Source organism: Mastacembelus armatus, chromosome 6 (genome assembly GCF_900324485.2).
Source record: "Mastacembelus armatus chromosome 6, fMasArm1.2, whole genome shotgun sequence".
NCBI classification, from domain to species: domain Eukaryota; kingdom Metazoa; phylum Chordata; class Actinopteri; order Synbranchiformes; family Mastacembelidae; genus Mastacembelus; species Mastacembelus armatus.
This window is the reverse complement of record NC_046638.1, coordinates 11,104,196-11,128,452: the sequence shown is the minus strand read 5'-3', so window position 1 is coordinate 11,128,452 and position 24,257 is coordinate 11,104,196. Positions and strand designations below refer to the sequence as shown.

Below are 24,257 nucleotides of genomic sequence, written 5' to 3'. Positions count from 1 at the left end.
GAAACTTCAAGCAACTTCAGACTGAAGAGAAACAGATGTGTTACATACAGATGTGTATGCATAATCATGATTTTTAACAAGTCTGCCTTAAGGAGAAGATAATAGACAAACCTTCTTTGTGTAACAAATTTTATTACATATGTCCAAACATATGTACAGCATGTATCTCATGAAGAGTGGTTTTGTCACAAATATAAATTATTTAGACTTTCTTAAAGAACATTTGATACAGGAACTGTAGCTTGCTTAAATGTGGAAGAAAAGTTGTGCTGGCTGTTCACTGTAACAGGCCGGCTAAGTGCCCTGGACAAAACATATGTGATTTCTTTATATTAATTTTTTTTTTTAATATTTTCCCTTCAAATCATCAACTCTTTTAGCCATTACAGAACCATATTACAAATAACCAGAATAGGTGGTCCCCTCACATATATAAATCATATGAAATTATGATTTAGCCAGAGCAATTTCCTTAATATGTGATCAACGTACTGTCCATGAACCAATATACAGTATGGTAATACACACATAAATAAGGCACAAATGGAGAAGCAAAAGAAATGGCACAAAAAAGAGTGACCAACAGTGATAAACATAATGAAACATCATCAGCAACTTCCTGACCATTTAACAATCTACCAGCAACAGCACAACTGCCTGTGAATCCAAAAATATTGCCAGACCATAGGTTAGAAAAGAAAATCTTATTACCACGTAGTATTTTTAGACATTATTTATTATTACTTACATGGATGGAAAGACGGGTGAATTTATGCAACGACAATGAAGTACCATTCTTAACCATCATTAATACTTAAAGGCAAAAAAAGGATTGTTCTAAGTTGTAGTGTTTTGAACGTTTGCACGAGTTTGTTGCAATAAATACTGATTACAAAGTTTCCATTTCATTGGGCCTACTCAGAGGAAAGTGGTTAAAGTGAACAAAGCAGGAGGATTGCAATGATTTATATAGCTACACAGTTAGAGAAAGTATGGTTATTTGTACACATGACAGGCGTGAATTTGTTAAAACCCTTTCTCAAAACTGTCTGTGACGTGTTTAGAGAAAACATACTGGCTTGATTTATCTTTCAAAAGAACTAGGCTGTCCCATCATGATGCTGTCTTAACCTACATGGTGATACTTCCTTGATTCAGTCCAGCTACATGTTCAAGATAAACATTTTAAAGGTGCAGATGATAACACATTCCTTTGCACTGAAATCGTCTAATGACATCATTTGCAAGACTTAAAGCTAAACACGCACAAAAAAAATAATGTCTATGTCATGGTTCCTTTGGGAATAATCCCATACATTTTCCATTCAAAAAGGTCAAAACCTTCAGGCACTTTTAGGATTGAGATCAGTCATCAGTTCATGTATCCTAAGTTTTCCTTAGATAATAGTCCATGGGACTAAGCATCCATAAGCGTTTCATTGAGTCCTACCATGATTGGCTGCTTAAATAAAGATGCTTGTTTTAGTTTTTTCCCCCATTGTAAATGACAGGAAGAAACAAACTTCACCCTTCGGGGGACAAATTATTCACAGCCACAGTGGCTGGGAAGAAAAGAGCAAAATAGTTTGGCTTTGCTGGTAAAGTACATGTTGATTCCCTTTCCAACTGTGAGCTTATGATTGGCAAGTCTAGACTTTGCCGTCAGCAGCATCATGTGGCTTTGACCCAAGAGCCAATACCCAGATCAGTTTCTGAGCAAGCAGACTTTATGTTTTCCTGTTGTTCCAGTTTGGGTCTGCCACAGCGTTTGGATCTACAGGTCGTTCTAGTGGGGAGCGGGAGTCTTGGGGAGACCTCTGAGTCTGTTGGCAGCGAGGGTCCAACAATGGAGGAGGTTTCTCAGGGTGGAAGGGCCTGCTGTAGTGCTCTGGCCCAGGTGGACCTGCTGGCATGTGCTCTGGCATCCTTCTGAAGTCCTGGAGAGGGCCGTCTCGTCCTTGGTGGTAGTTGGGGCGGAATTCATCAGGACGTCTCCGTTTAGGGTCCGGATGCCTGAAATATAATCCAGAGCAACTGTGTTTTTTAAACCAAAGGGATGATGATATAATCATCATTACATCATAAATAAATTCGTAAACAGAAATATATCTCTAGGTCTGAAAAACAAAAAAATCCCACCTGTCATAATAGGGTCTGTGACCCCTGTGGTCCCGGTCGTTGCTGTACTGCTCATATGGCCTTTTTCGAGGAGAGGAGTTGTTGCGATAACTGCCTGAGCTGCGATACAGGTCTCCATGAGGACGTCGATCACTATAGTGATCCTTGTAGCGATGTGGGTCATATGGGTGATGTCGGTCTCCCTGCCATGATTGGTTGCTGTTACTGGGGTAACTGTATTTACGATCCCTCTGCCAGTCACCTCGGTCTGTTACGATATATGACAGAGTTTACATGACCAGTGTTTAAATGACCAGTGTTTGGTTTTGCTTAATGAAAAGATTTAAGAGTATGTGCATAATTATATGTGTAATGATAATTATAGTTTGTATTTCAACATTCCAAAACAATAAAAGGTTATCCACATGTACCGTCACTGCCAAAGTGCCGCTTGTTAGCTGAGTTGTATGGTTCTCTGTGGTGTCCATGGGGACCTGACTGAGTCTGGTGAGACACAGGTTTGGATGATGGCTGTGTACCCGTAGAGTCTCTACTGGAACCAGAGGGTTCAGGTCTGAAGGATTTTACCCTCCCAGCAGTATCATCCTTCTTCTTCTGCTCTTTCTGGAAATATCAAAGGATAATTTGAGCATTGGTCGAATACAAAAAACTGTGCTCACTTACATCAGCGTTTTAAACTTGAGACAGGAACAACTTGCCTCTTCCTCATGTGATCGCTTCTTTTGTGCCATCTTGTAAAGCTTGTGAAGCTTCCTTGCTCCAAACTCTGTAAACTTAGACACAAAAATCCAGAGGTTTCTGCCAAAAAAAAAGACACAAAATAATCATCAGCCAAGTTGATGACAGGTGAGAAGCATGATTAAGCTCATAGATACCCTATCCAGTCATCTTACCGTCGCCATATTTTGACATGTTCAGGGTCACTGTAGGATTTAAGGCACTCTGTGATTCGGTCTCCAATCTTCAGTAGGCATGTGCGTGTGTGCTGGAGCTGCTCCTGGTCGGACAGACCCTCGTCTGGTTTATCCAGCTGCTTCAGGGCCTTTTTCACTGGCCTCATTCGCTCTTTACACTAGACACACAAATTGGCTACATTATTATTTACTGCTTCTTGGACTTTATTTGATTTAAAATGTTTAAAATCAGCAGTTTAATCAGTAACGTGCAAAGGTCCTCTTTACTGACTAAATGTCTCAATCCTTTCACAAGAATTAAAGGAGATAAACTCACAACACTGAAAGTTTCTTGGTCAAGTTCATCATCCTCCTTTCCTTCAATGGGAATGGGCTCAGAACCTGCTGTGATGTGAACTGGACCTTGAGTCTTCTTTCCTCTGGCCCCTTTAGCCTGAAAGGCAAGAATACCAGACTTCAATCCAATTAACCCTGTTCTGCTATTCACATATTTAAATAAATAATTCAGAGGTTGGGAGTCAGACTGGGAAAAGGTCATGACCTTCCATCCTCTTTCATTTAGCAGCAGGTTAAAATTTTAATGCTATAATGACGTGTAGTGTTTAAAAAAAAAAAAAAAAAAAAAAAGCTGAAGTACTCTCAAGAACCTTACTCGTTTCTTAGTAAAGCATTTATGGTGAAGTTACAAATGCTTTTCTGAAATACCTTTTCTTTTCGAGGCTTTGTGCTCTTCTTTTCTTTGTCCCCGTCCTTCTCCTTTTTAGGGGTTCCCTGTTTCTCTTTGTTTTCCTTGTTATCCTTTTTCTTCTGTCTCTTCTTGGTGGGGGACTTCTCTGTTCCATCATCCTAAAAGTTGGACAGTAAAATAAATATAAAACCTGAAGTATACCTTAGCCTACACCCAACAGGTGATGCAGCAGTGGTCATCGTACGACTTACCTTGACCTCGCCCTCCTCTGACGGATTGTCAGACAGGCGGGGGGAGGAGATGTCGTTGCCCTGCTCATCTTTGAGAATCTTGTTCTCCTTTTTCACCCGTGGCTTCCTCTTCTTCACCTTGGCCTTTAGAAGAGGCAACTGCATTAGTAATGTGGGAGGTAGGTGGCTTTGTGCACATCAAAGGCACTCTTATTAATAGTAGCATACCTCCTCCCCTGTTTTAGACAGGTCTGTATTGTCTTGTTCTTTTTTCAGTAACTTGAGAAGGTACTCTGCTCTTGCCTGCAACTGCTTGGCCTGAGGCTTCTTGCTTTGGTCATCTGGGAGAATCTGTACGAAGTACCAGATTTAAAGAGGTGTTTTTCAAAGCTTTTACAATACCCTGACAAGTCAGTTCTGCTTGAAAAACTCACTTAAAATATATTAATTTAAACTTGGTTCGTGTTTATGTTTTTTTGTGTCTTTATTCCTATCTGTGGAAGCATTACCTGTATGTTAAAGATAGATACTAGATATTTACCTTCTCAGCCAGTTTAAGGTCAACATCTGTCTTGATCAGATCCCAGTTGCCGAAACCGTGCTCATAGATGCCAAGCAAGAGCTGAATGTCATCCTGCAGTTCCCAGTCCACATCAAAGTGGGCCACCTTCACTCTGCATGTCAGCTTGAACCTGGGGGAAAGTGTTTCCAAATTGAATCTATGACCCCCAGTGGATCTTTTCTCTTATACTCTTATATTGAAATGAATACAAAGCCAAAATGTCCCTTATATTTCCAATGTCACTTACTTGTTTCTCTCAGCAGGGTTAGAGGGCACCGCTTTGTGGAGGGGCTCAAACTCTTCCTCGTGCTGGATGATGGACTTGGCATTGACCTGCACTCCTGAGATCTTGATATTAATTCCTCGTCGTTTCCCAGGACCTTTGGCTGAAATAATAAAAACAATAATACACACCACTGCTGTGCCTGGAAAATGTAAACATCTGAAGAAACTCTTAACTAAAACCAACCTTCAACTGGATTCTCCTTAAGATGCTCTTCATGCTCCTGTACAGCAGCCACACAGCTAGTATGAATCAGTTCCCCAAGTCTCTTCAGGTCTGCTATGGATTTGTCCACTAGCTCAGAATCCCGGGCAATCGCCTCTAACCTGAACACAGAAAATATCAGTTCACTGCATGGTTACTCACATAACTGAATTGATCACATTTAAATAATTGATCAACACGTATAATGATTATTAATGTTGCCTAACAATATACTTGCCTTTCAAGGGGAGATCCAAATTTCTTGTATGCTTTAATGAACCTGTTAAAAAAAATATATATATATATATATATAAATACTGTGATCATGAAAGGACACTAACAATTACAACTGGGCTTCACTGTAACAACAAAAAACATGGACTAAAACAGAAAAAATGCAGACTGAATACTGTACCTGCGGATCTCTGCATCAGTGAAACCCTCCACATTGTTTTTGCGGGCTCTAGGTCTGCCTCTTTTCTTTGGCTTCTTGTCATCATCGCTATCATCTGTCTCACTCTCAGAGCCGGAGGAGCGGTGCTTCAGCTTGGAGCCCACATCACTGTCACTGTCATTGGCTTGAGCCTGAAAAACACAAGAACTAAAGTGGTGCCTAGCAGTGACACAGTTCAAAGGCTGAGAAGCTTAAGTTTAAGAGAAGCTTAATCTGTGCTGGAAAATGGGCAAACAGCATTTTTACTTTTACACATGAACCTGCAACATCTCCTCTTACCCTTTTGTTAGAGCTCCTGCTTCTGGGCAGCATGAAAATGTCCTCCATCTCCCGCTGCTTCGCCTCTTCCTCAACTTTGCGTCGCTGGTCCTCAGGGATGATCTCCTCCCAGTCTCGCGCGGACTTCTCCTCAAACTCTGGGGTGCTCTCTTCCATGCTGGAGAAGTTGGCCACCTGTAGCAACATGCAGAAGGAGAAAGACAGAAAGAAAAAAAAAAAAAGAAGAAGTTGAAAGGAAGAGATGCCCGACACTGGATTTTAAAATCAGTGTCTGAAATAAGGTCTGATATTTAAATAAACTAATTTGTAGATACCTTGAATTGAGACAGAAGTTCGTCAGTAGCACTTGAGCCCTGGTCACTTTCTCGTGTTTCAGCCAATCTCAGGATCTCATCAATATCCATTTCCTACAAAATCAAAGAAATCCTGGTTTAATTTGGATGCTGGGAATAAAGATACAATTATTTTTTATGCAAGGTCGTTAACTCAATGTGATACCTGTGGTTCTGACTCTTCTCCTTCTGCCTCTTTAAAAAGATCTTCTGCACCAAACTTGAGAATAGCAGTTAATTCCTCTTTATTGAATGGGTTTGAACTGTAGGGGGAAAAAAAAATAAAATAAAAATAGTTGACCACATGGTGAGCTTGAGTACTTCAGTGTTAATCAAAATGAATCAGCTGTAACTAATTTCTGACATCTTACTTTGTGGTTCCTGAATTGCTGTCCAGTACTGTACGGCCAGTTGTGTCCATTCTCTGAATAACAAGATGATCCAAAACCATCTTCTTCTTTGCCCTCTCAATGATGTCTTCCTCCACTGTTCCTTTGGTGACCAGTCGGTATATATTTACCTATGAAGGACAAGCGGTAATATTATTTCTTATAATAATCCATACATATATATATATATATATATATATATATATATTACATCCATGAATTTGAGCTATAGATTACCTGTTTCTTCTGGCCGATCCTGTGAGCCCTGGCTTGTGCCTGTAGGTCATTTTGAGGATTCCAGTCAGAGTCAAAGATGACTACAGTGTCTGCTGAGGCCAAGTTAATCCCTAACCCTCCAGCTCTGGTTGACAACAGGAAGCAGAAGTCCTGGAAAACAGATCAAACAGTCACTACAGACCTCTTCCAGGAAAACACAGCAAATAAACATCAGCAATTACATTTAGCACTTTGAGTGGTAAGAACAAATAACGGAATGGTAATCATAAATAAAAATCATGTCACTTAAAACAACCAGTTTTTTTTTTTAAATATATAATTTATCAAAAAATACCCACCACTTGCTATTGCTCTGAGTAAGTACTGCATGTTTGCTTAAAAAGCAGTAATTGTCTTAAATGCTTTTTATATTAACCAGCAAATAATTGTGGAATTGGCATTTCACAATAATATAAATACTTTATAATATTATATATATATATTACCCGGTTAGTAATATTAAGTCATTAGTATACAAACCTCTGAGCCTTCTGCATTAAAATGGTCAAGTGCTTGCTTTCGGATTTCTCCCTTTATGGAACCGTCCAATCGCTGAGAAGCAGAGAGGAAAACATAAGAAACGTAGCCTTTAACAGTTTCTTAGGCAGCTATCTGCTTTACTCTGCAACTGTACCGTCTATATGCTCAGACTTGCTCACAACATTCTACTGTAAAGACTAAGTCAGCAAAAACAACCACAGTCGGCTGACTCGCTGGTCTTCTGAAGAAAATAACTTGTTGATATAAATAACCACATGAAATCTCAGCTTGGCAGAGTATGTGTGCAACAACACTGACATCTGATCCTCATCTGAGTCAAACCCCCCATCCCCAAACATAACCACCCGAAAAGCTCCTTCACTGTAAACACCAACAAAGACGACAGTCAAAAACGGAAGTCTAACTCCATAAAGTGTCAGTTTGACTCAGTTTCTGGTGCTGCAGCTGGTCCCACTTAAAAAATGTTAGTGGAACGTGATGGAAGCAGGACTATCATTAATATACTGGATGCATATGATGAAGTTATGGTCAACAATTTGTCAGAAAATAAAAATAAATAAAAGAATCCAAATAGATCAGCCTCTTTTTTTTTTTTTTTTGCTCCACAGTGCAGCTGACCTTTGTCCTTTTGATTTATGATATCTTAACAAGCAGGAAATCTCATGGAGATACATACTGTTTACCCTGGAGCAAACACAAACTGAGGTCAGGTGGTACTAATTTTTTAGATGTTGATGCAGACCACAGCATCACTCACAACAGCTATGATGACACTGACTAAAACCAAATGTGGCCCCTACATATTGTATGCATTTCTATGTGAAGTCTCGCGTGAAATATTCATTTAAACCAAAATCGTGCACATCTTACCTGGAACGGATATCGTTTCATGGTGAGGTACTCGGCCAGGATGTCCAACATCCTGACCATCTGGGAGAAGATCAGGACTCGGTTGCCTCTTTCTCTGAGTCTGGTCAACAGCTTATCCAGGAGCACCAGCTTCCCACTACCCCTCACTAGACTCTGACATACAAAGTTAATGTGTTAACTGTGAAAACCTGAAAAATTAAGTAACACTGAGGTGTCTCTTTAGAATGTCATGTTTTTCTTTTCTGCAGAGCATATTTCACCAGAGGTAAGGCGGCTTACCTGCAGGTGTTCCTGCTGTGTTTCATTGTCTCCCTCCTCGAGCAGTTTAATGAGGAAACTATGGTTGCAGCACTTTTTCAGCTCCATAACAATGTTCAGGAAGCCAGAGGAGCTGCCTCGGGTGCCTTTAGCAAGAGCTTTGTAATTCCTTGTTAGAATCCACCTGGAAATATTCAAGAACAAATTAAGCTAATGGGTAGAAGAAGTGAAGTTATGTACAAGTGGGTTAGCTAAAAGACAGATACAATAAAAATGTTATAAAAGACAGAAAAAGGTCATACTTGTAAAATTGTTTCTGTTGTGCTGACATGTCTACACGGAGGATTTGTTCCACCTTGGCAGGGAGAGATTTTTCCACATCTTTCTTGACACGTCGGAGAAGAAAAGGCTCAAGGACTTTGTGAAGACTCTGGTAACCATTTTCCCTGCCTTTTCCATGTTCATCCTCAAAATCCTCCCAGGAATCAAACCTGCAGTGCAATACACAAAAGGTCACTCTTCTCTAGTCAGAATTCAAACTGGTGGCATCTCCTCTGTTCAGTATCACATTAATCATATAAACCAGGACCTACTTGTCCGGCATTAAGAAGTGCAACAATGACCAGAGCTCTTTGAGGGAGTTCTGCAGTGGAGTGCCAGTAATAAGGAGCCTATGGTTGGACCTGAACTCCATTAGTGTTTTGTATAGCAGGGAGTCGTCATTCTTCAGCCTGTGAGCTTCATCCACACCCAGGAATGCCCAGTTAATGTTCCCAAGCACCCCCTGGAGACAAAAGTCAAGACACTGTAAGGAGATTCTCTTTAATCACACAAAGACTACGTGATAAAAATATACTGCATTTATCACTACACCTACCTTGTCTTTAAGTAGAATCTCATAAGTGGTTAATAGCGCATTAAAACGGATTCTTTTTGTTTGATGATTCACCCATTCATAGTCACGGATCTAAACAAAACAGAAGTGTGTTTACGTAACCAAGTCTAGATGCCACATTAACTAAAAACACTCATCCATCCATCCATTCAACGTACTGTTTTCCTGCTCATGACATCCCCAAGATACATCACCACATTCATGCCTGGGGCCCATGTCTCAAACTCCCTCTGCCAGGAGGTGAGTGTGGACAGGGGCACCACCAGTAAGAAGGGTCCATATAGCTGATGCTGGTGGAACAGGTAGGACAGGAAGGAGATTGTCTGTATGGTCTTTCCCAGTCCCATCTCATCTGCGAGGATAACACTATTGCACCTAAGGAGGATTAAGATGAAAGGATTTTCTTTCTCACGCAGTTCACTTTTACAAATGTAGTAACTGAAACCAACACAAATTATTTGACACAGTACCTGCACCAGGAGTGAGCCAACCAGTTCAACCCATCCAGCTGATAATCTCTCAGCTCCAGATTCTCATCGCCAATATATGAAGGTTGTTTCTTCAGAGCAACAAACCTTGGCCTCTGCTTCAACACCTGTAATAACAGAAACAAAAAACAGCCATCAATCAAAAGCGACTCAAGCTGATGAATGGATGGATAGATGGAAATGCGTCACCATATCTAGTTTAGCTTTTAATAAGACTGTTTTGCCTCGCACCTTGCAGTCTTTAGAGGGGACGGTTTTGTTGGAGTTTCGGTTCATGAAGCTGTCTATGCAATGCTGAAACTTCTTTCTAACCAAAGCTCCATCTTCCCAGCTGCACTCTGAATAGGGTAATCCCATCCACTTGCATAGATACTCTGGCTCATTGGAGGATGCTGTCTTGTGGCTATGAGCTGTTGAAAACACAGACCAATCATCAGACATTCGATTTTGACCAAAAAGTAACAGCACTTAATACTTAACAGCAAATTTTTAAAAAACGGCAATTAACAAGTTACAGCCGTGGTGAAAAACAAGAAAAGCAGCTTACAAGGAAAGTCAGAGGATCCTGGTGTCTTTCCTGTTTTTGTTGCTGTTGATAAAAAGATAATGTTAGTACAACACAGAGTAGTATGTGTAGTATTTCTGCAACACGAAAATTTAAACGCAATTAAATAATTGCTGCTTACCAATGACACGTTCAACAATTTGAAACTGCTTATTCAAGTCAGCAGTGAGTTCCAGCTGGCAGTTATGAAATTCTACATCCTCAGGAGATGCCTTCCTCAACCTATGAAGACAGACAGAATGAACTCTGAAAATTCATGATGTGTTTTTTTTTGTTGTTTTTTTTATGTTAATGCGAAAGCAAAGAGTTTTACCATGAATTGAGCTCTTCACTTTTTTTCTTATAGTTGTCCAGTTTCTTTAGTCCCTTGACCTTTTGCTGTGTCAGAGAGTCCATGCTCTCCCATGTGTTGTGGATGTAGGACCAGCCCTTCCACTTGATCAGATACTGAGTCTCCCCCTCATCCTTGTCTGGGTCAAATCCTTCACAGGGGTCACCATTTTCTTCTATAGCATATACAGTAGTCGAAGCTCCGACAGCTAGAGGACCATAAAGATCAATGCTAAGACAGCACACATGCACCAGAATGACTCAAATCAGTGAAAGAGAAGCAAAAATGTCTCACCTCCTTTTTTGCCGATTCTGGTGTCCATAACCTTCTCAATGGTCTCACTGTCATCATCCTGCTGCTCTTCGCCTGCGTCCCCAGTCATTTCGATCAGGTCATCAGAGTCTGTTTCAAAGTCGTGTTGGTCCTCCTTATAACTGTAACATAATACAAAGACTGGTTTTTACTACCTGTTGCAAATAAACATCAGTGTAGAGTCCTGACACAACTAAAGGTGTCTCTTACTAATATTTCAATTAAAACAAAAGTTTATACTAAAAATAAATGAAAATCTATTTCGTATTCAGAAATGCACCTTTTAATTTTAGTAGCACCCCTCCTTCGAGTCTGTCTCTTTGGAGTGTCTTCCTCCTCATCCTCCTCATCATCGTCATCATCATCGTCGTCATCGTCCTCATCGTCCTCTGCCGATGACTCCTGTTTCCTGGACTTCCTTGTCTTTTGAGACAGCTGTTTTTTGGCTGCTGATGATTTGGTCTGAGGTCTGTAAAACACAAAGTTAAGAACACAGCCATGCAAACCGCTTAGAGATAGAGTAACAAATTCCTAGACAGCCAACACAGTGACTTTGGTCTCTGGCTGACTGACAAAACTGCTGCCAACAGCCAGCGTGGCCACAATTTTATAACCTGAAAAAATATCTGTATCGAGTTTTATGATAAGATTATTTTACAGATTTTAGATGTATTTTCAACTGAATTTCTGGGGGAGACTATGTAATGAAACAACTGCTCATACAATACAGAATGATTTGGAGATGACCAGTGGGTAGCTGTCTGATGGCCAGGTTTTGCTACACTCTTACCTTCTAGCAGGAAGTCGTCTGGATCTAACTTTTTTCTCTTCCTGCTCACTGTCTGTACTGTCGGAAGCCTCCTCCTCCTCCTCTTCATCATTTGAGTCATCATCTTTCCAGATATTTCTTACAACACAAAAATGCCACAAGTTCACCCTCAAGGCCCATCATTGCTATAACCAATTATGATTCAATGAAACACTGGCCACAGGGTGCTCAGCACAACTTCAAATTTGATCAGGGATAAGCCACTGATTTGACCAATCAAATTTGATGTAAATACGTAGAGATCACCTGGCTGGCTGCAACTATGAGCCCATTCTTAGCCAAACAGATACCCATTTACAAATAAGCATTAAATGATAAGAACGGTAATGTGAACACACACAGGCAACAGAATGGCACAGACAGACATGAACTGTGGAAAAACTACAGTATGGATAGAGAGCTAAATAACAAGAGTGTCAAGTATTTAAACATGACACTATTCCAAATGATTTAAAAGCAAATGGTGCTCTACTATGGAAGAAATTATAAATAAATGAAGTATCAGTAGTAAAATAATAATACAGATCCCCAAAGACGTTCACAGCCTTTATACTTACTCCTTTTTCTTAGCCCGGGATGTTTTTCTCTTGGGGCTTTCACTCTCAGAGTCACTGCTACCCTGCAAATACATTCAGCACAGCAGATACACATTCAAGGTCCTTCTCCATGTAAAATGTAGCAGCATTAATATATTATATCCACTAGAGGGCACAAGTGATTAGTTTAATGACGCTGATACCGATAGTGCAGAGCTAAGCCATGCTGCATATTGTTTGTCCCCAAGCTTTCGCTCACATCTTCTTACCTCAGCTCCAATGTTTAAACGAGCTGGCTCCTGTCTACTGCGATTTGACCTCCTGACACCATAAACATCTGGATGTTCTTCCCACATCTGTGATCAGATAGCAATTGCCATCAGGGAGATAACAGACTTTCTGCATATCTATTCAAATATAAAATGCTCCAGTTCCTTCTACATTCTGATCTGTTAGAATGTGCTGCAATGCAGCAACTATCATCTGCTTTCATTATTGATTATTCCACTATTGCATTACGACTTTAGTCTAATAAATCAAAGGGCTACAGTAATGTATGTCTCAGTATCCTCACATCCCAAGGTAACATTTACCTTTACCTTTTTCACATCTGCCAGACGCTCCTTCTTTCTAACTGGCTTCTCTTTGACAGTAGTTTGCTGTGATTTGGACCCTGCAGACTCGCTCTCTGACTCTGAGTGAGTCTCTGACTCTGATGAGCTGTTTGACTCAGAGTTGTGGGATCTCCTTCTCTCACTGCCATGCTCGCTCTCTGATTGACTTCCCGACTCCGACGCAGAGTGGTTGGATTCTTCTGAAGCTGAATTGCTAGAGAAACAAGAACATGTTCATTCCTTTGTTTTTGCAGTGCATATGCTGAGCTAATGCTTATACAACAACAAACACATAACAACGACATGGCAAAAGTTTTTTGAGAGTTTATTGCTGCAGCAACCTCAAGATGTCCTAAAATCAAAGATCAAAGTGTAGAAAACCTCAGTGGGACATGAAACTGCAAGAGCTCTGTGGCATGAGTAAGTTGTGAGTCTCAGCTGAGAGGAAACCTCATTACATTCTGCACTATGTTCTCTACTTGTCTGACAGCCTTATAATAGCTTCATTATCTCTCATGCACACAAATCCTCTTACAAGCCATTTTGAAGAGTTCACAGAACAGCTTTCAACACTAATATAATTAGTTAAATCTGAGCCAAATTAATTCACCATGGTATTTTCAGAGTGGTTGCATGCATTAATCTGTTTTAAAACCCTCTTTTTTACCAATTTACCATTACTAACAACAATACTACAAAACTCTAAATTCATTTTTTTTAAAAATGACCAATGTGGAACAAATATTTAAAACAAAACTACATGAGCAATCCCAGCATAAGACACACCATATAGAGCAGTTTTAACAACATTTTTCTTTTTTAATGATTTTTGTGTAAAGACAATGTTAGAGAACCACCAGGATGTAAACATATTTATTTAATTAGTTAGTTATTTATAAAGTATTTTAATCAACCTATGACCTCCTGGTTTGACGTGTCACAAAAAAGCTATTTTGAGATGTCAGAGAATGGTAATGGGGATTATCAGTGGTTAAAAATATCTTGCTTTGTAAGATGACTGACTTTCTCCACACACAGTACCTTGTCTGGACACATGGGGGCGCTACATACATTCTGAATAAATCTTTACAATCACTGCCTTACATGAATCATTTTTGCATCACTCACACTAATACAAAAATGAAAATACACAGGCTTGTTAGGACGTTACGTCATTTCTTGCAGCAACCGCACTCTTATTTTGAAGTTCGACCTGATTTACTAATTGTATAAACAAAGACCATGTGCGTTGTTGCGCACTTACAAGCAAAGATGGCCGCGACACTGAAAGGGAAAGGGGATATTTGTTGAGAACTATACATATATAACTTTACAAACGAATTGGTGTTCAATCTTATTTAGCGTCTCAACTTGATCTCTTCCACCTCTTGCATGATCAATCTCGGAAGTGCATGACTCTTTCCGCTTTAGACGAGGTCAAGTGGGTGGTACAGGAAATAACCTCGAATTACTATTGGCTGACGTGTTGCTAGGTGAAAATCTAGCCTATGGCAGTGCTGTTTGCATTATTTCTGCGGTCTGAACTCTTCCTGTTCCTCCTCCATGTAGTTCTGAGCTAAGTTTTAATACAGATAGTAAGAGCTGGGCAGACAAAGCAAGGGCCATTTTGTGACTCCAGAGAGCCTGTATATAGTACTTTAGACAGATAACATTACTTCAAGTGACTTGATATCCTATTTCTCCTCCTGCTGCCATGCATGCCCACACTGCTCATGTAGGGGCATGAAACAGGCTGCCATCAGCAGCAGAGGACACAGTTTACTGTCTGCTGAAAATACTAAAATGGCTGCCACAAGATCACACAAAAAACTACAAGTGTGATGTAACCTGCTGCAATGTACAGTCAGTAAAATGCTGTGAGGATGATTACCTGCATTTAGCCTCAAAACCTGTGTCTTTACCTAACCCCACAACAGTCTACAGAGAGGAGGCTGCATTGTTTACTGTGGAAACATGGCAGCATCTCTATTGCCAAGAACCTAAGCTGTGCTACAGCATTGGTGCAATATATACAAACATCTTTTTTAAGGTAATAGACACTTTTGGTGTTTCTACATTCCTGTATTGTCCTGACACCACGCAAATGATCTGATAGTTTTTTAAACCAGCTTTATTGATCAAAATATGATTCCACACCTGATTTAGATGGCTGAGAAGGATAAATACAAACTTGCAATGATTACATTTTATAGTAAGAAAGGCAGACAATACTGCAAAAAATGTCACCATATTTTAGGATCCAGACTCTTGGCCTTTATGATTTTTCCTGACAAGTACAAATGTAGCCAAAATTAATCAGAAAATAACATGGTTTAGTTTTAACATCCACAAGCATCAGGCATGCTCAATACAGATGCTTCAATTGACAATGTATTCTTAAATAGCCAATATTAATTATTACAAATGTATCTGATCCTTAAAAACAACTTATAAGATAGGGGGCCATCAAAGGATTAAATGCCTTATAACATAAATGACAGCAGTCAACCCAGACTTGTATTCATTGTGTCAAAAGGAATTATTTCTATTGAAAGTGTTCATTAACAAAAGCACCTCAAAATAAGTAAAAACCTGTAAAAACAAATATAAAGCTGATGGTTAAAACTGGTACATAAGTAGGTGAACACTGAAAAAAACGTCATAATACACAAGGTGAAGCAGTTGTAAGTTTTACTATCCATCTAAAGACAAAATCATTTACAAGGCAATACAATATTAAAGGCTTGTTCAATAAGCAGAAATAACCAAGCATTAGCAAACTTCAATTTTCCTAAAACTTATTCAAAACTTAAATTTTAAACAAAAATTATATTTTGATATAAAAAATGAAAATTGTAGCCAGGTAGCCAAGTAGGTCTCATGTCACATAATGAAAGATAAAGTATGTTATATATAACATCCAAAAGACTGGTTATATTAGTGACCATGAGTAAACATCAAAGCAATACATTGTTTCTGAAATAAATAAAAAGCAAACAACGTTGATAAATTGGTGCAATGCAGTACCAATTAGTAAGACAAGGTCATATTACAAATTGTAATGATAGGACAGCAAACATTTGTGACAATCATCTTCAAGATAATACAGGATAAATGAGTTTTCCTGTGGTCTAACACATGCATCTTGTGGGCAATGATCTCTTAACACAGGCCTGAAACCTCAGTATTGAGTCTAAGAAATGAGAGGAAAATCAGGGTGTGGCTATTAAACAATAGCAAGGTCATTCATGACACTAGGGCACTTGATCAAAACCAAGTCGGAAATGTAAAGACAGGTGATCAACCATGCTTGACAAGGTAAACAATCAAACCAGATATGAAAAAGGTAAAAAAGTATAAGGATCGTACCTTGATGCATTGCTTTGAGTCGATCCTTCATCCTCTTGTTTTTTACTTTTATTCTTCATCATCGTAGTATCCTGAAAATCTTTGATTGGATGAGCTTTTGTCCTGTATTTACTGTCAAAAAGTTAGAGGAAGCATGAACTATCATACAAGTCCCACTAGATTGCCTTTGCTCAGGTGGCAGTTAAACCCAGTCGGTGCGACACGAGTGAAGAAAAGGCATTAAATCGAAAGATTTCAGGATCTTTATTTACACCGCTAGCTTAAATATACGTAAGAAAAATAACAAATGCTATTACAATAAGTCAAATAGCCAACGTATGTCTTTAAATATAGTCCATGGATCAAGCCGCATGCAATTAATTCTAACTGCGTCATCAGATGAAGGATTAGAAAAATCAGATTTAAGGGTGAGAAAAATCAGTAAATTACGAACCACATAATGTAAACATACCAAATCAACGTGGATAAAGGTGGTAGCCTATAAATGAACTATTAGATTCACGTTCGTTCTGTCTCGGGGGTTTGAATATTTATCCGACTCGAATAAAAATAAACAGTAAAAAAATAATAACTTAAAAGATAAAATACAAAAAGAGAGTCGTTTTCAAAAGGTTGTAGGCCTTTACAGTCTTCATCTACTGTCAGACTCTGAGCGACAGAGGCGAGCAGCACACTAAAAATGGAGGCGCGCCATGGCTGCCAGAGCCCAGTATGGAAAACAACGACAAGCACTCCTCTAGCACAGACGGCTCTAACGGCTCGAAAAATCAGCCCAAGAACCACACAAAACGCCCGAATTTCTTTTAAAACACCGATCGTACAACCACAGCCCTTAAGTTTTCACCAGAATCAAACGGTATCGGTCGAAAAACAAGGCAAAAGACACGGTCTCACGAAGCCCATGGCGCCCTTCCCAAGGCTCAGCCGCCATCTAGAGCTCCTTCCTAGCTCTGAAAGCTTTGCCTTTGATTGACGTTATTTCCATTTACCCCACACTCAGGTGATGTTTAAGTCCCACCCCTTTTATTATGTTTAAGTTTTGCTTTGATATAAACTTACATACATTTTCAGCCACAGGACACACGCAAAACAATCAATGCTTTCTTCCCTTCATAAAGGAAAAGATAGTGAGAGGCTGTAAAAGTGTATATAATTTTTTTTTGTTGCACCAATTGCATCACTTCCTGTTCAGACAGGAAGAAGGACAACCAGGGGCCATTTTAGAGAGCCTTTAGAAACCATTACTGTTAAGACCAAACCCCTTTTAATTAATTATAATATACAATACACAAATTAGTGAGTTCAATTGTTTTCAATTAAGTCATGGTTTTCCAGTGGGACCTCCAGTGTGCTTAAAGTACAAGGGTGTATTTACATAGCTTATTTTGTGTTTTTGTCATTTGAGGTGATAATTTCCTTTCATAGGCAACACCAGAAGGTTTATCCACCTAATTCGCATTTACGCTTGCTGACAAATTATATGGGAAACCTTTTGAAACATGTCAATATGCTAATGTGTAGCCAAACTAAAACCAACTTCCGAGCTAAAGGACTTCAACGTTATCAAAATATTACGCAAAGTATTCTCTTTGTCTGCTTAATTAGCCAATGAAACAAAGCCAGGGCAAAAAATACGTGGACATACACTTTATTTATAAACAACATTTGAATATCAATCGTACAAAGGCTGGTTTTTTGTTTCCCAAAAATCAACAGTGTAAATTTTCAACGAGTCCACTACACAGCCAGAAACGTTGTTCCAGTGTCCATGTTGTAAAAAATAAAAATCCAAACGTCAAAAGTCCAGACAGAAAAAGGTTTCATCTTGACAAAATTTGGCTAACTGCCACATCACTTGCCATCTTCACGTTAAACAACGCAGTCTCCACTTCAGCAATAGCCGGTTGAATGGGGTCTTGACAGGATAAAAAAAAGAAGGAAAGTTGTAAGCCCACAGTGCAACTGAAATGAGTACTGATTTACTGTCCATCAGTTAAAGAAGGCATGCTAAACCAGGCTAAAATTAAGACAGTTTAGTAACACATGTGGCTAGCCTTCAGTTGCATTAGCTAGCATTGCGCAAGTGCATGGGTTATTCTGAAATTTAAGCGTTTGAAAGAAAACCTCTATGGTTAAAAACAACAAAAAACGGTTAAAAAAACGTTTATAATACAAGTGAAACGTAATCGTAACGACTTAACGCAAACTGCAGACTACTTATATTTTATTGTTTTGTATCCATTACTTGATGTACTAAATTCCAATACTACATGTAATAAAACTTTTTTTTGCTAACAGGAAATACATCGACTTGGCTTTAAGCAAATTATTAGCATATATTTATAAAATAAGATGTGTAATAAGCTATAGCTTACTAATGTAAGTTCTGTTCGTTTTAAAGGGTGCTAAGATGATATGTTGTTGTATGGTGAATTTGACGTGAATCACCAAAATGAAATCTGAGTTGAGTAAATGCTCCGAACAATTTGCAAAAAAATTCACAAGCTGACCACCAGGGGTATAGTGAGTCTAAATAGCCGAATTCACATCATGCATTATGCATAAGTATTATTTACACAACAATTGTAATGTCTAAACAAATTAAGATCAAAACAACCTAAACCTGGCATGTGAGCCAAAAATACTGTACTCAAATAAGATCCATAGCCTTAATTGAAGTACTGATTACCAGTCACCAAAGCAGACGGATCAACAAATGGGCAACATAATGACATCCAACAAGTATTACAACAACCCTTCAAACAATTCTAATTGCCCTAAATTGCAAAAATTTCCCTTGTTAGTTTTAAAGTGCTGACCTACAGCAGTATAATAAAAACAATTGTTATATGGTATTGGTCATGTTTTGTCGGGTTTTCAGCTTTGGAGAAAAACCTAAAATATATTTTAGCAAAAACGGAGAATAAAGTAAGTTTTGGAGAAATGGGGCTTTTGTACCAACAGGAAGCAACAGTGGATTTCCAAATCAACCACATTAAAAATTGTATGTTTGTATTAAAAATTAAAGAAGCCATTTGATGAAAATGACTGAGCATGTACTGCCATAAAATGATTTTTATGAGTTCCAGCTGCTAGTAACTGAATTTTTTGTGAATGGCAGTACTACGTATTCAAAATAATTGTGCTGTAAGGTCAGCTAAAAATATGAGGGGTGTATCCTCAAATTCTTCATAAATAAGGAAGGGGGAATAGGGAACATATAACCACCCATATAATCATCAATTAAACTTCCTATTCATTATTTTCATGAGCTCATTAAGCAGGTAAATAAATACACAGGTCAAGCAGGAAAAACTTACAGAGCTGTCTTCTTTTTCTTCAAAACTCAAAATCACACCAGTCCATACCTCTGCTGTGCAAGAGAAAAGGAAAAATTAATATTACCCATCATGTTTACACAAAAATGGCAATTAGATGCACAACTCAGTGTTGCTGGCTTTAACTTGAACCTTTTGGGTCATCTCATTTTATGTCAATTTCCACCCGACAAAGATGAAACTGTTTTCCCATCAAGCATTACTTTGGGAGAGGAGTTTATCTCAAAGAGAAAATACACAATTCTCTCCAGCCTTCACAGTAATAACTGTGATTAATAACTGAAGTTCTATATAACCAATGCTGGAAACCTATTAAAGGCCAATTCTGTTCAGTCTATTACAGCTTTTTTTTTTTAAACAAATACTGATGCCTGTAACCATTTTATTAGTCCTTACAATAAAGTTTTGTCTTTTTTTTTTTTCAAGAATGAGATTTTGAAGAACCTCTGCATAAATATCATGCATCTTCTCATATTTTACTTAAGTAAAGCTTTGAATGCTTATATGTAGTAAACGGCATTCTATGGAGGTTTCCATTGTTTTGGAAGCCGAATACAATACATAAACAAATCACACATTATAGATCCACCTACAGAATCTAAAGTCTTGGATCCTCAAGTCTTTAAAGGGCTTTGCAACAAGCTATCTAGTACAGATTATTTTTACTCCAGAAAGAAATAATACTGCCCTTGGTGCACAGTCTGTTTTTTTAAAACATATGTCACTTTGGATAGGATTGTTGTGCTGCATGTTGCTTTTACATGCCCTGGGAAACTTGTGGATCTCAGAGTTGTCAAGTGATTTTAAAGCTTTCTACATTACAAAAACCTAATGTCATATAATCAAATTAAGCAATTATTGCCGCTAACTGTATGGTTTTGACTTTATGTTCATTGTGGTGGATTGCTAGCCTTTTGCTCTAATGATTGAATTTCTACATCTGATTCTTACACATAAAAATAACCTCTCTGTGTTCAGAGCTACTTGCTACATTAATTTTATTTGGTAAAGTAGTGTTAACAGTAAACTTAGACATCTTTAGAGAAATTCATATTTTATCTTACTCAGACTGCAAATTAGTTTGTTTTGAAGGTGCAAAAGGGTCATCTTATTGCAGATCAAAAGCCACACATGGTTCCTAATATTAAACTCATGTTCAATACATGGATATTGATAAAGTCAGATACAATTTGTCATAATGCCCTCTGCAGGTAGTGATTAAAACTGTATTTCAAGAGTGCACGTGCATAGCCAAATTAGTTAACAGTCTTTTAGCAATTATGGCTGCAATATGTCACCAGTTTATTAATGCAAAAATGTAATCAAAAATGTAAACGTGTGTAAATGTGGAATGTTTTAACTGGTACACAACTTCTGCAGCTAGAAATGGGCTTGAATGTGACTTGAAGTCTCTGTTTCAAATTATCTGTGCCAGCTGACTTGTACTGTAATCCCTAATACCACTCTTCACTTCAGTACAAATCTGAGGATGAAACATACACACCTTGTAGCAAAAACAGCAATGCTTTTCTTCATAACAAACTGAAGCATTATTGGAAATATCTTTTGGGACTGCAACCCTGCCAAATTCATTTGTTGCCTATATCCCACAATTACTGTTGTAATATGCCATTGTTTACATATAGGCCTAAATAACATGACTGCGATGCGACAATCAACTGCTGTCAGGTATTTGTTAAAGTGGACACTTGTCACAAAACTTGAGTTAGTTAGCTAGCTAGTTGAAAGACCAAAGCGGGATGTTATTTCAAAATAACTCACTGATTATTACAATAAAGTTTATGAAGAAATATGCTTTACAGCGCTTAAATTTGCCAACTCTAAAAGTGTCAACACTTAAATACTATACATTTAAAATATACAAGATTGTACGGCAAAAAGTTGACACCGATTTTTATTTGCGTTTCACCAGTACTCTCTATAATTCTTTATTCTTATGAAATATCATGAGGTAAAGTACCCTAAAAGGTATAAGTTGAAAGGAACATAATTTAAAAGTAACGACGTAGTGTCTCTTACAGAATCAGGTATCTGATCATTTACCTATATTTTATATTGAACATTCGCGCCACAACATACACTAGGTGGCAGAGATGTCCTAACTAAAATCGTGACTGCCATAGGTTTTGTCAAAACCTACTGCTATATTGCACAGAAATGACAAATGAAATTTTGGTTACTGGTACGTCCTAGTGATCACTGTCACACAAAAGTGAAAAAAGCACGTTTCACTCAAACTTTTATTCAGAGTTGTCCATCCGTGGTTAATAAAAACAGTCAATTTGGTCTGATACAACTGAAGAGATAAAATCACAATATACATTTAATCTTAATCTTATGACATTTAATCTATCTTAAAAATTGTACTTACAAATCCTCATTGCAGTGCAAATCATCAGAATTCTTCAGAAGTCACAGTTCTGGTGGCTACATCTCAAACCCTTTAAAAAAGAAAAACAAAGGTTCAGGCGGGGTGTGACAAACAGCACACCCTACTGGCTACATGTATGTGGCAGTAAAGACAAAGAAGCTAGCAACTGGGCAAACAACATCGACAGCTCTGTCTAGTTGTTAAAAACATACCATTTCACGTGGGTAATATGACCACCTCTCCTCATTGACACATTTCTTAAACATCAACGGGAATACCTGCAAAATACAAAACAGTTATGATCATTCTTGTTGTCAGTCAGAAAAATCGCAACTTGCATTGATAAAGTTTCTGACGTAAAAGTAATATTTGTATTGAAGATCTTTCAAAGCTTATTTTAGAGAATATTTCAAGCTTATTAACATATAAAGAAAATCAAAATATATTGCTGCATATTTAGCCAGGAAAATGTTTAATCTTTGGGTGTCTTTGTAGCTCAAAATGTAACTAAATTTGTCTTCAATACTTACATCCTATTGGGTTTTATCTTAGAGAGGACGTTTTGTGATGTGCAGGGTGGTACTAAGCCGTTGAATTTAACTATATAGTTTGAGATATAAATATCTATCATTAAAAAAATGCATATCATCTGTTTTATTGTGTGTGGTAATATCTGCCTTCATATGTGTATAAATGATCAGTCTTGTCCATCATACTGTGACACTAGGATGATTTTAATTCTTTATTTAATTTTACTACAGTATTTTAGAGTTTCCCCTTTTTCTCAAATTCTTTCTTGTAGTTAAGATTTCTTACATTAAAATCTTACTTAACATATCTTACAAGTGTAATGTAACATGGAATAGCAAAATTATTGTGCAGATTTGAATTACTTCTCCATTCAGTAACTGCAAGGGTTAAAAGCCAACACCCTATTTAGTATTTCGAAGTATATCTAAGGTTTTTAAAACATACATAACATTTATTTGACAATCAAATCAAGTGTTTTTTTATATGTATTGCCTGAGTGTAAAACTGTTGTTAATAAACATATTTTAAACATTTATCATCTGGTCACAATTTATTTAAACTGTATTTAAATATGTTTTAAGCATCTAACACTTAAATGTTGTTATAAACCACATTTGTACACTATTTGGTAAGAAAAGGTGAAAATGTATCATATTCAAAAACATATTTTAATTAAGAATTAAAAGAAAAACCTCAAAAAATTAAATATACTGAAAATAAACAAAAATGTCCTCAAACTGGTTATGTTGATGTCAATCAGTCTCAATACAACATTTAAAAAAACGAAACATTTGCTATATTTTGTTGTTTTTGTCGAGCAAATTCAGGCAAGGGCATTTGCCCTTTCAAGGACAAAGCAAATTTTAAATGCGTAGGTTGAAAAAACTCCAAACAAGTCAAGAACAAATGTGCTTGTCCAAATATTAACTAGAATAACTCGAAACAGAGCTATCAAACATGCAAACTTCATCAACTAAAAGACAATTATAGGCAATTTATACTCTACAGACCGTTTTCTTTATTCTTCGAGGACAACACACCATGGCCATTTTTACAACACTGCGTCTAACTGTCGTTCTTTCCACCATATTGCCGTACACCCTAGATCCGTATTTTACAGCTACTAATATATGATTACTCGTAAGTTCTTACCCATTATCAAAGCCGAGTCTATCCCCCGTCATCTGCCCCGACCGGTGTCGTATTTTTGGGCATTTTTCGTCGTTTTGGTGGGTCTTTCGGTGTCATCATTCCGCCCTTCCTCCCCTCCGTCCTCGACGCCTCGCTGCTGTGTTCTGTGTGTCCTCCTCTGCCTGAGCTGATATCCTTCAGCGGCTCTGCCCACTTTCCTCTCAACGTAAGCCAAACTCCACTTCCTCCCCAGCCCCATCCAGCTAGCATTAGCAGCCCGCCGAAACTCCAAACTCACAGCAACGGGCTTTAAATGTCTTTATCGACGACAAAACAAATGTTCTCTTGTTTTTATAATATCAGGTAATGGCTACGCACAATCACGTATAGGCAGTAAATCAAATCAAGCTAAAGTCAGACGTTAGTAAACGGCAATGGTTAGGCTACTAACTTATATCTAGCTAATGTTGATAAATCACAAACTATATAACAATATAAAATAAAAATAAAGGTACATTTCTTGTACAAACAGTGCTACCTATGCGTC

General features: G+C 38.0%; 1 protein-coding gene across 1 annotated transcript; it reads right to left on the bottom strand.

Annotated features, from left to right (window-relative positions):
• Positions 1 to 718: 718 nt before the first annotated feature.
• Positions 719 to 23,921, bottom strand: chd2 (chromodomain helicase DNA binding protein 2). Its single transcript, XM_026310953.2, has 42 exons — positions 23,732 to 23,921; positions 22,261 to 22,326; positions 22,049 to 22,118; positions 19,639 to 19,691; positions 16,319 to 18,233; positions 12,935 to 13,163; positions 12,605 to 12,691; positions 12,357 to 12,418; positions 11,761 to 11,877; positions 11,251 to 11,439; positions 10,953 to 11,092; positions 10,641 to 10,866; positions 10,449 to 10,549; positions 10,310 to 10,351; positions 9,994 to 10,172; positions 9,745 to 9,869; positions 9,433 to 9,649; positions 9,257 to 9,346; positions 8,973 to 9,163; positions 8,682 to 8,870; positions 8,401 to 8,563; positions 8,122 to 8,274; positions 7,231 to 7,302; positions 6,712 to 6,861; positions 6,457 to 6,605; positions 6,252 to 6,348; positions 6,068 to 6,160; positions 5,754 to 5,927; positions 5,436 to 5,605; positions 5,259 to 5,300; positions 5,003 to 5,142; positions 4,781 to 4,919; positions 4,513 to 4,663; positions 4,200 to 4,322; positions 3,993 to 4,115; positions 3,759 to 3,899; positions 3,370 to 3,486; positions 3,033 to 3,211; positions 2,838 to 2,937; positions 2,550 to 2,742; positions 2,140 to 2,386; positions 719 to 2,013 (listed from the first exon to the last, which is right to left on the bottom strand). Exons 5-42 carry the CDS (start codon positions 16,378 to 16,380, stop codon positions 1,728 to 1,730), a joined length of 5,448 nt encoding a protein of 1,815 aa, XP_026166738.1. The 5' UTR covers positions 16,381 to 18,233; positions 19,639 to 19,691; positions 22,049 to 22,118; positions 22,261 to 22,326; positions 23,732 to 23,921; the 3' UTR covers positions 719 to 1,727.
• Positions 23,922 to 24,257: the final 336 nt, after the last annotated feature.

What these genes read in the sequence shown, in the direction of transcription:
- chd2 (XM_026310953.2), bottom strand. Translation starts at nt 16,380, where the DNA reads ATGATGAAGAATAAAAGTAAAAAACAAGAGGATGAAGGATCGACTCAA. An exon ending in ACTCAAAGCAATGCATCAAG is followed by an intron (nt 13,164 to 16,318) that starts GTACGATCCTTA and finishes TTGTTTCTCTAG; the next exon opens with CAATTCAGCTTCAGAAGAAT. An exon ending in AGCAATTCAGGAACCACAAA is followed by an intron (nt 6,349 to 6,456) that starts GTAAGATGTCAG and finishes TTCCCCCTACAG; the next exon opens with TTCAAACCCATTCAATAAAG.